The sequence below is a fragment of the Cottoperca gobio genome, chromosome 5 (genome assembly GCF_900634415.1).
Source record: "Cottoperca gobio chromosome 5, fCotGob3.1, whole genome shotgun sequence".
Classification (NCBI taxonomy): domain Eukaryota; kingdom Metazoa; phylum Chordata; class Actinopteri; order Perciformes; family Bovichtidae; genus Cottoperca; species Cottoperca gobio.
The window spans coordinates 5,761,356-5,777,757 of NC_041359.1; the positions used below are offsets into that span (position 1 = coordinate 5,761,356).

The following is a 16,402-nucleotide window of genomic DNA, read 5'->3' on the forward strand; positions in this document are numbered from 1 at the left end:
GTTTGACAGGTCTAATTGGTAAGAGGAGCTTGAGGGAAGCAATGCCTGTGCATTGAGCCTGTGGTCAGAAAAAGAGGCCCCTTGTCTCCTGGTGTCTGTCCTCTCGCTGCAGTGTTAATGGGCGTGGGCCACATGTGAACGGGATTATCAAAGTCAAATGAAGGAGAGTCGCTGAGAAAATGTGTGGCGAACCACTCCTAAAAGAGGCTCCACATCCCAGAATTACTATTCCATTCATGTACAACCAGATTTAAACTCATTAGACTTCTCTATTTACTCAGTCTCCATCAGCCCTAGTTGTACTAAAAATACCATGGCCTGCCTTACTTTGGCACATTCCGTCATTGTCTGTGCACAGCAGGCCTTTACACTTGAGGTGATTCTTGCTTGGCTCCATGCAAAGGAGACAAACTGGTTTGTGTATTTACTGAAATTATGGATCTACTTGGATTCACCACCGGAGTCTTCCTGCCAGAACCTTTCTTATTGTTAATTCGTCTGAGCTTGTAGCGTGATAATAGGTCGATATTCACATGAATCATCATACTCACCACTGCTTGGATGTCGAGCCCCTTTTCCTCTGCTCTTGGTGCAGTAATACTTTTGGATGTAGATTTCATGCTTGAGAATCCTATCACAGTCCTCGCAATGTGTTATAAATATGTGTTTGGCACCCTTGCTCATATTTTATGCCTCTCTTACATGGGGGTAGCTTTTTTGGGGGGGACTAAATAAAATCAGTAGGGGAAGTACAGACAGAAAACTATGGATTCTGGGTAGGGAAGCCTCATTGGATGTCTTCAGCTCAGCAGATGGCAAGTTGTTGTATTCATGACAAATTCATGGTCAAGGTGACATGCAGCTTGAAGAGTCCCTACACTACATTACCTACCTCGTCTTTTGTAATCACTACTTTATTTTGAACAATAAAGTGTTCGGAATAACTTGCGATCGGTTGAAGTTTCATGGCATGCACTTTGATTTATTTATGATATATAACATTTGTGTCCGTTCAATTCCACCCAATCCCTTTTTGTTGTTGTTTTTTCCACTCCATACCCTGATGTTGTGAGTGCCAGCTCTCGGAGCCCCTCAGACATCCTTTGTTATTTCCACAAACCCAGTTACTGAATAATTGAACAAGGTAAATGTTTAACATGTTTTTACAAGTTCCTCGCTGCGCTGTTGTGAGGAGCCATTGTTTGTTGGGTCTGGAAGACAATAATATGTTTCCATAGGAGACCACCTCGTCCTCGCCCAGCTTGTTCTCATTCACGGTTGCTGGCGAGCAGCTGCAACGCACCAGCTTAATGCGCCTTCAAATGTCAGAAGAATGACTTTTTGTTTATCTTGACTTCTGCCTTGCTGTTTATTCTAGCTCAAGCTGCATTTGCATCGACCTTGATTGCCTAAAGACTGCCCCCCTGTTTAGAACCTGTTTACACTATGCCGGCCCCAAGTGTCACCAAGGAAATCAGCTGATCATTCCACCTGGTTAATATTAAATGGCTCATGCAAGGAGATGTGTTTGTTCATAAACACAAAACCCCAGCTCCTCCTGTTTACTGTAGCCATGGCAGCAATCACTTATTAAACAAACAGCTGCTTTGTTTGCCAGCATGAGTGGTCTGCTTATACCCCGTACAAGGTCTGGGAAGAACTTGGAAAACGCTTCTGTGTCTCGTGTGGTGCAAGGATGAGAGGTTTGGGATTGAGGTATTAGTTGCAAGGGCTGGCGTGCGTGTTCATACTATACTGTCGCAGCAGTCTGGAGATATGCTTTGCTTATCTGTGACTTGGTTGAAGTGGTTGACAAGATTACATGGTTGTTTGGTCTGACTGTGAAGTCTCCTTTGGCAAAATGTCATTCCTGCCGTTAGCTCCTCTCTGCAGAGAGCTGACTGAGGATTGTAGTCAGAGCGACAAGAGAGTCCACATTGAGTCTTTTTGATGCAGGTGGTTCTGGTTTGCAGATACTATGTGGAAGGATGTTTGACTACAGTTTGGAAAGTTTATTGGAATTTAGCCCAATTTCTATGTCTGTTGGAGTAGGGACGTCACGATACCAGAAATTAAGTAGTCCATATCAATACCACTGATATTCCACGATTCTCAATACCCAATTCGATACCAGGTAATTTTGATATTGATTTTGTACCCAAACACTGGTTCTTGTGACAGCCCCTATGTTGGAGTAATTTCGTTTCAGTAATAAGGGTTGTGAAGGTGGATTATTTAACAGACAGCTCGTGTTTTTCCTTTGACTTTCCCCTAGAATCAGGAGACAAAATACAGCAGAACATAAGACTGTTAAGAAACCTTGAGAAGCATTCTGTTGTTGTACCTTTGGTATACGCTGATGTGTTGTCTAGTCTAGCAAGCGGGCCAAATATAAACAGCTCTAAATTGAACCTCTTCCCATTGTCTCCTCCTTGGTGTATCTTTATCTCCTCTCAAGAAATGTTGTGCTTTTGTTGTGTGCTTGTGTAAACAAGGGCTGTGTGAGAACTCTGTGAATCGAAGCAGGTGGCCGCTGAGGCTTTACTGTCATGAGCAATAAAGAAAAACAGAACACGGAGAAGGGTCAAAGCACAGCTGCACGGGCCGACCCTACCTTGAATCGACTGCTGACTTCTTTGAGCTGTTGAATTCCAGGCAAGCATGACAGGGGGACAGGCATTAGATTTCCAGCGAGGAGGGGGGGGAGGAGAGGCAGCGAGGAGGGGGGGGGGAGAGGCAGGGCTGATGAGCTCTGGCTGCCGGCTGTTCTTAACCTTCAACCTGTCTGGTCAGGTGGGAGACACGTGACTTTTGTTTGTACTGTACTCCCCATATTTGAGGCAGGGAAAACAAAACAAACTGTAAACAAACTGAAACTCTGACCTTTTTTATTATCCAGTGTTTGTTCCAAATACTTGTTTTATTTTGCAAGCAACTCCCCCCAAAGAACAGACAGGCATCTAATAATCAACAGCACAGCCAGTTCTTTCTGTACGAACTGTTGTTGTCTTGTTTTCATCTCTTGGAATTTCCATTATTTCAATTATGTTTGAAACTATTTTTAGAGTTCAGAGAAAAGGAGCTGACATGCTCCATTAATAACAATATGTGTTTTATTTTCTCATGTCTCCTTTTGTGTATTGTTTTATGTTGAAATGTTTGTGTTTGGAGCATGAATGCATATGCTTTTAACCCCAGTAACTGCACCCCTTTTAGCAGGACACTTGACCCCTAATTACAGCTGAATTAGTACGTGTTTTATAAATGGAACGGATGGAAAAACTTGAAGGTTTTTAAGTTATCGCAGACGAGGCTATCCCCTGAGCAAAGTGAAAATAAATAGCTAGATAAACATACGCAGGGCCAAGTCACGTGGTCGAGTTGCTCGGGCCCCAGCTGATGATGGCGTCCCTGCCTCAGTGCTTCACAGATTAACATTGTTATCAGCACAACTCTCTAATAAAGCTTTTTCCTATCTTCTTGATATTTATGATGGATAATGCCCATTTTCCTTTTTCCTCCAATTCTTTCTCTCACGATATTGCAGCTTTGAATTATTCTGTGGTGAATTTAATGAGAAAGTAGATTTATGGGTTTCATTTGTTTGTCAATTCGAAAATTAATTGGGTGTTAATTTTAGCCATCCCCTCATCAGTGCCGGTTCCAAGCATGCGCGCATTACTTTGCATTCATTGTAGCCTTTCCCTCCTTTATTGTGGGTCACTAGTTTTGCATACATTAAAATAGCCCCGCGGCTCATTTTCTTGATTACTTTTGGAGATGCCATGCATTTGGAAATTTACGCCTTTCCGTTATAATTATGAAAATTTTGCATGGAATGACAGTGCATGTATAATAGCCATTACTTTCCCCCCTTTTTATGGAGCTTTGGAAAAAAAAGAAAGCAGACCCTTCTTTTTTTCTGCATGTGGAAAAAATCTCTTTTATTTGAAAAATAAATGGGGGTGAATAACGTCAGCCCATGGTTTATTTCAAATGGCATTTAATTTCGCCCGAGAATGTGTGTTTCTAATTGGTGTTTCAGAAGGGGAGTTGGTGCGAGCGAGGGCCTGTAGATGGAGTTGTGGCTGGCTGCATCAAATCCCGCAGTATTCCTCCTGCTCACTCCTTGTTTAGAAAATCCCATTATGGAGGGAGGCCGTGCCAGACTGGAGGGGTGAGCCGGGTCAACATCTGTCTGGAGGGAGAGGGGGGCCGGCTCTAGCCCCAGCCCAGAGAACGGGGCCTGTAGGCCGGGCCCGAGCTGCTCAGACAGGCCCCTGAGTGTGTGGGCGTTGTGACACACAACTGAACCGGCACAGGCCTCAGTGTCAGATGACTCACTCGGATATGCTTCTTGCAAGGAGGGCTTCTACAGGAGAGGAGCTGTAAACCATAGTGAACTTTGGTTTTCATTTTTGTTCTGGTACTGTTTTTAACTCACCGTAGCCCACACTGAGCTGTGAGACTATTCCAGAACCATGAGCAGCACTGCTTATACTACTGTTTATTTTTCTTAATCATCCCATATCTAGATTATTATCTCACCTATGCTCTGTAAATATTCTTCTGTGACAAGTTGTCAACCTCAATTTCCTATCTGTCAGCCTGAGTGTGTGTCCCCACGGTGTCTGGGTGTGTGTCTGCATCTTGTTTAGATCTGCACCTCTGGAGACGCCGTGCCCGCGTAGTTGAGCGCACATTAACTCGCATTGGCTCTTCCCATTACATGCCTTAAATGCAACACCATAAATCTGCATTTAGTTCCATTTTCACCTTCTTTCATGATGAGGCCCAGTGTTTTAAAGGCATTTATTCTGCTTCATATAAATAATTAATCAGCCAAGTTAATTCGCTTCTGCCTGACTTGGTCAGCTTCATTAACCGCCCTGGAATTGGGAGGCTAGACGCGATGCGCCACTGAGGTGTGCCACCAACGCACAATAGCTGTAAATCATCCCACTGATTTGAGGAAGACAGGCACAGAAATGCACCAGCGTCACTACTTGCACTTGTCCCAAGAGAGACAAAGTGTGGGGGGGGGTGTCTGGCTTTTGTGTATCCAAAAGCAGAGCAGAGATTGTATAATGTAAGCAAATAGCTGTGTATTCACATTTAACACAGATTACTGCTGTCTTATTTTAACATAAAGCAAAACTGCACTGCCAGTGTTTGCATGTTATCCTTTTGAGTTGCATTAAGTTATGAAAGACAACAAGTCAAAGGGTTTATTTATATTCAGACCTGTATTTTGTTGTTAATTGAGCACCCCTGAAGGATTCGACTGTTTTCTCTCGACCTCAGATTGGCTGTTTCTCATGGAGATCCTTTGGCAGGCCTCACACTGTCGCCCTGTTTCCCATTAAAAAGCTATTCTGCTGTGGTTCTTCTGGGAGCTATGCGAGTAAATATATCCATTTCCATAGAAAGTGTTTTGTTTTGGAGGTTCAGTGTTTTCTTGGGCTCCTCTGCTCTCACTCAGCTCAGGTTGAGTTCCCCTCCGGTGTGTGCTGGACCCCCAACCTGCATATATACCCCATAATGGAGAACACAAACAAAACTCGAGTCCCACTCCCACTTCTCCAGCCCAGTATATGGACTTGTCATCTGCAAAGGATCTGCGCCGGAAAAAACAAAACTAAGGAGCGGTTCATTATTCTGTAGAAAAGCAAGTCTGTGAGCGTGTGCATGTGTGTTTGTCTCAGTGCATATGCTACAAGCAAACAAACAAGACACAGGGAAGCACAAACCAACAGGGAAACCTGCAATAAAAGTGAAATTGTGTGGGAAGGATGTGACAGATGTTTATAGTTTGGCCCGGAGTTGAAATGCGAGCTCATTGCTGTGTGTTTTAACAGCTGTTTCTCTCCGTCCCTGTTTTCTGCGTCTTCTCTCAGGTTTTTTTTGAGCCATGATGCAAGATTCTGGGACGGAGGCGACGAGAAATGGACCAGCCAATCAAAATGGAGGAGCGAGCGTGGAGGGCGGGCCAAGGGAGGGGCGACCCAAGAGTGCCACGCCGTCAATGGAGGTGACTGCAGCTGACCTCCTGCATCTCCAGCAGCACCAGGTAGAGCAGTCCCCCCTTTCGCACCTGTCTTTGCTTTATTAAGACATGTCAACAGCAGGCTTCTTCCCCCTCTTAAAGTGCCACTTAATATTTAATCTCACCTCAAAGTACATCTAGTACATAAACACATTATTATTATTATTTATGTATATTGAGGCCCTTTTTGAATATTTAAAGACGGGGAAGTGCTCTCTCTGTGTGATTGTGTTTGGTTGTGTTTATCGTAGCATGCAGCATCTGCATTTTGGTGAAATATTTATCGCAGACATATTTTAAGTATGTAGGTGTCGCAGGATTTTGTAGACAGTTAAGATACCGTGACATCCAATAGGATGACAGCATCTTCCCCTGGCTCATTGTAAACACACCTCACACTCACAACTAATGCCAGACTCTGCCACGTTAACCAGTGAGATGCGGAGATGCGCGCCGGCGTTATCGTCCACGAAGCCCAAAACATTTTCACCATCTCAGACTCTGAGGCAAACAGACAAGCTCTTTCTGTTGGTGTCAGCGTTATGTGTGGCACACGACAGTGCGTTTAAGGGAACAACATTGAAAAGATCAGTGTGTCTTCTGCTATCTCGGTCTATCCGACAGGACGACTAGGGTTGTTGTCAGGAGCTGTTTGGTGATGATGCACAGGCTATGTGCCACTGTCTGTTGTCACAGCACATCCATCAGCGTTTTGCACAGGGACGGCAACAATGCTGCAGCATGGAGCGTGGGAGACTTGGCCCTGCAACATATAGAGCTGAGCAGTAATTCACTATTATAGATTATCATCTGACAGCAGAATCATCATGACATCAGGGACATATGATATTGTGATACACAGTTCTGTTTGTCAGAACTGATGATAACCAGAACATTAGTTCATATCTCATTTTGACAACACAAAGTATGAAACGTTTTTCATAAACAGCTTAGCATTTTGTCTTCTCACTTGATGTAATACGCAGGGCAATGCATCGATACGCATTTACACGTTTTATCATGGCAGGAAAAATCTTTAACTTCAAGTGTATTTCTCAGCCCTACTTATATATCACTTGAATAATAAATAATATGACCTCATAAGTGATTATTTTTACATTGTGACTAGTTATATATTTTAATTATTTCCCCCCTTTTACCAACGCTGTTTTTATTGTAGTGTAGACAGATGTATGAATAATTGGCAGAGGGGCAAACATACAATCCAGGGCAATTTTTTAGATGCCGTCATCTTAGAAGTACATGGTGTGTGCCATGGAACAGGACGCCTCTGTTAATCACGTTTCTCAGGGAATTAAGTGGGACAGTATTGTAATAAATACCAGAGGAGAAGCCGATTAGAGAAATATAATAACCGGAAAAACTAGTTACATTCTAGGCGTAAACCAAATAGTCTGGGATGCAAAACTCAGCAGCACAACGGTCATTTATTTTCCTACACAACAACATGTCGGCCACCAGCTTTGCATGGAAATACTTTAAAAAGATTGAACAATGAAGATGCAAACTGAACCTCCGCTTGATAGAATGACTTGCTTTGAAACATTTAATTTAATCATACGATGAAAAATTGTCAAATAACACTTCCATGTGGCTGTTCTCAGCAGTTCATATTCCTTGCAGCTTTAACACAGTTTAAAATCCACGTTATGTTCAGGCCTTATGATTAAAACTACCACATAATACAGTAAAGCAGTCAGGTTGTGAACCTATAGGTTTCTGCATATCTCTCATTGTTGCATTTAGTGTTGCCTGAAATATGACCTAAGCTTTATGACTGTAGCTGGAGTTATAAACAACATTAAAAACAAATACAAATCCTTAAAACTGACCAGGAAGTAGAACGAGTGTGTCTCAGTGTTTTAGTTCTTTAGGCCTTAACAGATCTGCTCGTCTTCCCCCCTCCCCCAGCTCCAGACCCCTCCTCCCACCCCTCTTTTTCCAGCTCAAAATGAGCATGTCGTCAGTGAGAAAATCACAGCCATACTGAATTCATTACTGCAGTAGTCACACAAAACCATGGATAACATTTCAATAACTGCAGGCCACAGTTGAGTAAACAGTTGCACTGAAACTTAATTCCTGTTGACTTTTCCTTCATTCTTTGCCAGGGGCGCATTCTGATTCGCTCTGCAAAGACAACAGGGTTACAACTTTGATGAATTGACACAGGGGAGAGGGAGAGAGAGAGAGAGAGAAATGTGTCATGGATGTGCACTTGACACCAAGAAGGGATGGAAATAAAGCCTCCCCGCTAGACCAAAGCCAGTCGTCCAAGCATGCTTCCTGTTTTCTAGTCATCCAGAAAGAACTATTACTCTCCACGATCTGCCCTGCCATTTAAAAGGAAGGAAAAACGAGCAAACCCCTCCATCCCAATTCAGTGTATTACAGCCGCATTTCCTGCCCTCTGCTTTCTACTGCGGTAAATAGCAAGCGCTTTTTGCTTCATGCCTTTTGAACAAATCCAGTAGTTAATTTCCGTGGCCTGCGGTTGGAGTTGAAACAGAGGGAGGCGTATTAATTGTTGTGTGTGATAAATGGCGCATGGATGGGGACGGAGGATGAGATGTCTCACTCTCAGCTCCTGACACTGGGCTTTGATAGGCTACTTACCAGGCTAGTGTTACTGGGAAGGCAGGCAGTCTTTTTATTCTCCCATTAGACTAACCCAGGGTTTTCACTCATGCACCATGAACCATGTTAATTGTCCCTAGGGCATTACGATCTTCGCTCAATTACTTGATAACTTTTTACTTCTGTGGCATTTCAGAGTCTTTTCTTTTAAGTCGTATTTGCGGTTTGCACTAATACGCATCTAACTGACACACTGAAGGTCTTTCTTTTTGCTTTTCTTTTGTTCTTCACAACATCCAATATGCTATTACCCCTTTAGGTGACGCAAAAATCAATCTAGACTCGTCTCTGACTCAAAGAGCAAACGTGTGAGAGTCCCCTGAGTGAGCGGGAACAACAAACCTGGCAGTGGCATATCATTTATTCTTATTAGGGAACATAACTATGAAAGACAGTCCTCATTAATAAAGATGGGGGATGAAATAATTGTAATCTGTTTGATCATCTTCATCCTGACAGGGGAATTCATCTTGTAGACTAGTCAGATTTGGGGGAAGTGGACCATAAGCTCGATTTAAGCATCTCTATTAGTAAGTCAAATACTGTGTTAAGAAGTAAGGGATGAAAAGAAGGCACCGTCTCGCTTCTTTTTCTCTCTCTAAGATGCTGTGGAAATGCTCAGTTGTTCTTTTTATAACATGAATACAACATATTTTTCAAGTGTTTGCCCCAGAACTGTGTTTATTTTCTCTGTGTTTTTGTTTGCTTTGCAGAAGTTGTGGTTTTAACGTTATCCTCATGAGGAAGTGAAGATACTGTAGCGGAGCAAAAAACACAACACAAACAATAGTACAAAAGAGGAGTGTTGCAAGTGTTTTGTGATTTAAATGATTTTGCAACAGGAAGCTGTGTTATGTAGTCGGCCAAATAACCAATGATTTTGTCTTCGCTTTTTGAGCTGCTGCCTTCAGGACATTCACATATTTCCTGTGATATATGGTCAACTCCAGCAAAGCATTTATAACATCTCACATGTTTAACCATGCAATAGATTCCTTCACTTGAAATTTGCTTCAACTGATACAACTGTAGAGCATTAAATATTAATATCCTGCCTGTTAGAAGAGCCCTTTTAATCAAGTTAGAGAGATTTCTAAAATATCAGCCTGTCTCTTCTTCTCAGTGATACTGTACAAATCCCCATAACAATATCTCGAAAGAAAAAAATATGAGATGAATAATTGCTTTTCTTTTATTGCAAGTCTGCTTTGTCAAACAAGTGCCTTTAAAGCTTTGTTACACAACGCAAGATAAGGCCAGCCAGTTTTTTTTCTCTTCTTCCTCTCTGCCTGCGTGGTTGAGGTGTCCGTCGTGTCGCGTGTGCAGAGAGGAGAGAGTGACACGCAGAACAGTGGCCGCAGAAAGAGCTGAGCGGGCACAGGTTTCCTGTTTGCATAATGCAGGGGCTTACATGGTCCCTAGTGGAGGCTTGAGAAGGTGCAAATGCACGTCTTTGCCACCGTCACCAAGCTCGGCTTCAGGAGGAGGTGCTAGATGATAAGCCTCACTATCACAGTCAGACAGGTACACACCCAGAAACACACAGACATACAGTACACATATAAACCCTTTTGAATTGGATTCCTGCCATTATCTCTGTATTTGCTCTACTGCAGAGTTCTATATCTGTGCAGTGCTGAATATTTGACAAGTGTAATAAAGGCCTCTTTGCTCTGGGTGCTTTTTGACCAATAGCTGTGGTGCATTATCCCATTGGGCCTGTGCTTACTTCATGAGCCATGCCATCTGAAGTCCCTTTCAAACATGCAAGCTATCTATTTCCGGCATGAGGTCATGTGGATCGATATTCTGGGAAATCTGTGCTGCCAATTTCCCACCTCAAGATTTAGTAACATATCAGGGAAAATGTCGGGACCGCTGTGTTGCAACTGAGAGCACATAAGCAGCGATGTGGCGCTCTCTTATGATGTTTTTTGAGAGTAACTTTTCCATGTCTCGTCTTTTCATTTAAAAACACACAGACTTTCTATAAAGTGCCGGGTGCATCTGCCCCCCTCCCACTGATCCCCATCATTTTGTCGACTGCCTCAATCGTCAATTGTCAGACTATGTTTAGTATGTTTATAAACAAACACAATATTTTTGATATTTGATATTTAGTCTTCCGTCGCGTACACATCCGGCTTCGCCCCTTCTTCTTCTTCTGTTGAGTTTTATGGCGGTTGGCATCCGTAAGTGTTTTGCTTACCCCATCTGCTGTACCGTCCCTTGCGCCATCTATCCTGGCATTGTGTGAATAGAGAAAATCACTTGCTGTACCTGAAAGGTTATCACAGTAATTTACGGGGAACTATGTGCGACAGCGGCTTAACTCACACACTCATACCGTGGCAAGTGTGCACCTACAGAGCGGATCACACTGAAAGCATCCGAGTCCCCGCGGTCTCTCCGTGCATACTCCTCCATCTCTCGAAGCTCTCAGGTATCTTCATGTATACTGTTCATATTGTCACTGGAGGCCAAGCAGAGGCTCCAACTTATTGGAAAATCTGGCGGAGAGGATAACATCAGTGTTATGACACTGCATATTGCCCTAAATTGCTTTATTGGTAAAATGATAGTGCTCGTCCAATTTGAATAATTTTATGGAATCCCTCACTGAACAGTTTAATTATGTTATCACACAACTGGCAACATCTGTCTTTATACCACAGCACATGACAGTTTTATTACAGGCTGAATTTCTTTGCTGGTTCTGGCAATTGATGTGTGATCTGATTAATAATCACACAGATGGAGGTGAAAATTGATCAGTGATGCGCTGCTATGTCGGAAAAAGGGGGAAATATTTATTAAAGGGAAAGAAAACCTGGCCTGTTTCACTGAAAATATCACGACTGTTTTTACTCAGGCTTAAGCTCCTCTTGAATCATATTGCTTTTTAAACACAGCTACATGCTTTTTTCTAATCACAAAAGAAATCTGTTTAGTCTAGGTACAACTTTTCAAATCCTGTTGTCACCCAGGTTTTGTTAGTGAGGTTTTGGGAGGTAAACCACCCAGTACCTCTCCTTTGTCTTATGGATGCCTTCCAAGACAGCCAGCCCATGAACTCATCCATTTTGTTGAGTCTACCTCCAGCCGACGCTCTCCGACTGGGAAGAGATGAAGCGCAGGTTGCATGTGTGCCAGAGCCACAGTTTAAAATAGTTGACTGTTGCTCGACATCCTGTTTACACACCCTGCTTATGTGGGCAGCAGGAGGGGGATCACAGGAGTTGTTTGACACACACACACACACACACACACACACACACACACACACACACACACACACACACACACACACACACACACACACACACACACACACTCACATTCCAACACAAAAGAAAGGAAACAGAAAGTGTATTAACATGCATGTGAGTAATGTGATTGTGTAATGTCACATTTTCAATTTGTGCATAAGAAAACCCGAGTGGAAACTTTTTATGAAAGACCAAAACATTATGTAAACTCCTTAATCTCTTCCTCTCTTTGTGTTTGGTTGGCAAACAAGGAGCAGGTCAGACACAGCCTGGTTGTTCTACAAGGTCCAGCTGGTAAACCCTCCTGCTCTCCTTCATCACTTATATTGTGCTTCAATGCATTCAAACACACAGTTCCAGTCATTTCAGTGTCAAAGTTTTATGTTCCTGTTGTAATACAACTGAACAAATATTTAATCATGGCCCATAAATGCTATCTATTAACCGAGGCTAACAGTCATTCCTCTGCTGCTGAACTGAGATGTCAATCACACACTATTTTGTGCTCTTTGAAGCCCATTTAATAAATGACCTATATCATGTGATCGGCTACATTGTCTTTTAAAATGAGCAATTACAGAGAAATATAAAGGACACAGAATGTTATTTTTTTCTCCTTCTGTTTTCTCTGTCCACCCTAAACATAAAGCCAGCGGCTTAGATTCATCCACTCTGAAGAGCGTTTGTGCAATGCTCTGATTCTGTGAGAAAGAAAAAACGTGAAAAGTGGAAAGTGGCTCAATGTGGACAGAAGGCCAAAATGGAGACGGAATGATGCCTTTTCAGATTTAGTTGGCAAGAGATGTGGGTTTATCAGGTTTTAGTGTGCATATTTGCATGACATAGATGGACAGCTAGGACAGCTAGACAATCGACAATTTGTAAAAAGTTCAAACATGAGCACAGAGTGAGGAAAAAACTGTGCTCACGGTCTACAGTCCACTCAATGCAATTGCTCCAGCTAAACAAACAAACCTCTAAATGCACCAGCATCACATCACCAAGGAGATTCTTTATATAACATATTAGCAAAAAAAACCTTGAACATGTCTAAGTGCTGGTTAAGAAATATGGTTGGTGGAAGGGGACACATCTGATTGCTGACCATAGACTGTATATAAGAAGAAGCACTGCTTTTTTTGGAAGCAGCAGTGACACGAGAGGGTGGAGCTAACGACAACCGGACGCTTAATAAGACGTTCTTAGGTGATCAAAATGTTACAATTAACTGAAAACACACTGTAAAAGGGTTAAAGTTCTAAGAAGAAAACATGGACAATACCAAAACAGCCTTTATAGCGACTTAAAGATGGAAACATAATTTACAAATTAAACATCCTTCAGAATTGTAGAAGACTCGAAACTAGCGATTGAGACCATACATTAATCAGGAAAATGCTTACTAAGGTATACATTAAGTAAGAAATACGGTCATTTTCTCATAGACTTCTATACAATCGGACTTCTTTTGCCACTAGCGGAATCGGTAATCAGGTTTTGTGCGTGTGTTAACGTAGTCGGAGGGAAACTGATTCAGCCTCTTCAGTCTTTAAGGCTTGATGAAGTGTGTGTCGCTGTGAAGAATGTGTGGATGAGGAAACCTCTCAAAGACATGTGCACGTACAAATGCCTCCCATGTAAATGATGCAAGTGTATGCTGGTATCATTAGGAAGAGTGAAGCTCTCATTGTGTGGCGCCCGGATGGTCTTTGATGGCTGCGTGTTTGTGCTGAAGTGGGCAACTCTAAACTTTGAGCAGGTGTCTGAAGCAGCTGGCTGGAGGCAGACAGGGAAACACGTCTGCGTCAGTTCAGTATTAAATGGCTTAGAGAGAGGCCTCGCCTAGCGGGAGGACTAATGCATCCTCAATGTTTTATTTAAAGTAGTGCCAACAACTGCCTCTGAATGCACCACATCAAGACGATGCACACAAATCCTCACACATGCACAAACACACACACTGGCACACAGAGTAATTTTGCTGCTGCTTAGCTGAACAACTTGTGTGTTTAGTGTTGTAAATAAGTAACCGTTTTAACAGGGCCTCAGGAGACTGTGGTTGGAAAAGTACACGCTCAGACATGACTGGCTTTAATAGCCATTGTCAAAACCCTGTTCCAACAAAAGCTTTCCTTCATGCGATTGGAATGTTTACATCTAGTTGAATAATAATGCCATTTTAAGGAGAAGATATTCTTTAAGGATTGCCAATCTGACCCAATTTATTAGGGATAGACTTAAGGATGCACAATTCCTCTTGGGAAAACATTCAAGCGCATGGCCTATTCATTTTTAATGAGAGCACTACTTTAAAAACTTCATAGAATTAATATGTATCAGTGAAGTCTTTCCTGTGCAGAAAACTTCAGGGTAATTAATATTCATAGGCTGTGCTTGTTAACACCCTCAATGCTAGTGCAATGTAGATCCAATTAACATAGAATGGACCCCAAGGATTTGGGCAGATAAGGGTTAAATGAGCTATTGAAATTGAAACCGGGACTGTCTCCTCTTAAAACACTTATTTGTTTCAATAAGGCCTAATCTTTGTTGCAGATTGAGGCATCTTTTGGGTGCACATGTGAACGGCTACAAAGGTAGAGTTGACTTTGTGGAGACCCTGTTTGTACATGCGATGTGTGTGCGTGTGCACATGAATGTTTAGGAAAATGTGTGTGCCCGTGCATGATACGTGCAAGCACGTGCACTTGCTTGTATACATGTATGCATAGAGGGCATCACCTACACAGCCAGGCTAATGTGAAAATGCTGTAGTGAGCTCGGCTATTATATCTTATTCATAATCTCTTGACACAATGTGGGTAATAGACATCAGTGTTCATTCTCTGCAAGCACTGGCTAGGCTGGGTGACAGAAGGGGGAAGTGCCGGGGTTCTAAGGGGAGCTAGGGTAAGCTAAGGGTAGCAAAATGCCTGTTTCCCACCTGCTGCTGTTTGTTAGCACACAGACTGCAGATATTGCTCCCCTGAGACAACTGTGCCCCCTGCGTCTCAGCATCAAGAGGACTCAAAGTTAAAGAGTAGATTTAAACAGGTGAGCTGACTGATGCAACTGGGATAATGTGGCTTAAAAAGAAAGGAGAGCATATATATATATATTTATTTTATTTTACCTGTATCTATCAAAATGTATTTTCACTGAATTTAGTTGAGCAAACTACAATGAAGTCAGAAACAAAGAAATAGTTCAATATTATTTTCATTATCGATTCATCTGTTGATCATTGTCTAGATTTGTCGATTAATTGTTTGGTCTATAAAGTGCCAAAGTCCAAGGTGATGTTTTTAAAGGTCTTGTTTCTAAAACTTAACGTGTTATGTGTCTGTTTATTCATGTGTTAGTTCATTCACTGTCCTTTTCCTTAGGAATACATTGATTTTAAGGAAAGATACATTTAATGAAAACATTAACTACTTAAGTAAAAAAAACACCACACAGAGGAATCCCATATTAATCATACGTGACCTGACAGAGTATAGAAACCCCCTGCATTGTGACACCATCCCCACCATGTCAAGGCTTAAAACATGCAGATACACAAAGATGTTTTAGTTACATTGTCCAGCTGTACCTTTTTGCTGAGAAACTGGTAACATTTTGAAACACGAGCATTGTCACTAAAGAGCTATGGTTGACAATAATATACTAATAACACAAATGATTTAATACATAATTTAACCTGTGTAGTAGTAATGACATTTCAGTCATGATTACAGCACTAGTGTACACATCCCTTTTTCTGTGATACACAAAACACATTTGACAGCTCTGTTTTTGGCTGACAGGGTGGGATATGATAAATGACCGATGCTGATGATCAAATGAGCCTTCATTGAAGTAAATATACATGGACAGCCACACCATGTATAGATCTCTTAGTGTAAATTTGATTGTTTGACATGTATTCACCCATCAAAGTATGTATCAGTGATTAATAACAACCCCCTGCACGCTCAGCAGTGACATGGCCTCTATTTGAGAGAAAAATGGTACAGGTCGGTATTCACTGGTGAATAGCTGTATACCATTTAGAGAATGATATGCCGTGATGGGATGTCTCGTCATAAATAACAGTGATGGCACCTCCGCATCCTGTGAATGACATATGCCATAAATACTTAGCCAGGCCGGAGACAATGGTTCATATAAATCCTCGAGCAACCTTTTTTCTCTCTACAAAAAAAGAGATACATTATTTAAATGGACAGTAAAAACAAATGTTTTTTCCTCCCCAGTTGGCGGCAGAGAGACCCCCAGAGCAGGACAATGTGTGCTGCTCCCTCACTGTGGTCTCTGATGCACTGTTGTTATTTGCTTGTTTACAATCTTTGACATGATGTAATGGGATGGCTGTGAAAGTACTAGCCAGTAAATGGCACAGAAAATAAGACGGTCCTTTATGTCTTCC

General features: G+C 42.1%; 1 protein-coding gene across 3 annotated transcripts in view; it reads left to right on the forward strand.

The window, feature by feature from the left end:
• LOC115008655 (forkhead box protein P1-B-like) overlaps positions 1 to 16,402 on the forward strand; it is a 155,825-nt gene that overhangs the window by 66,256 nt on the left and 73,167 nt on the right. For 2 of the 3 annotated variants that reach the window (XM_029432380.1, XM_029432377.1), the window contains one exon: positions 5,898 to 6,070. In XM_029432380.1, coding sequence (XP_029288240.1) covers positions 5,912 to 6,070 — 159 coding nt within the window. In that variant the 5' untranslated portion in view covers positions 5,898 to 5,911. Of the gene's footprint in view, positions 1 to 5,897; positions 6,071 to 16,402 lie in introns of those variants that run through there. The other variant, XM_029432378.1, reaches the window with a different exon arrangement.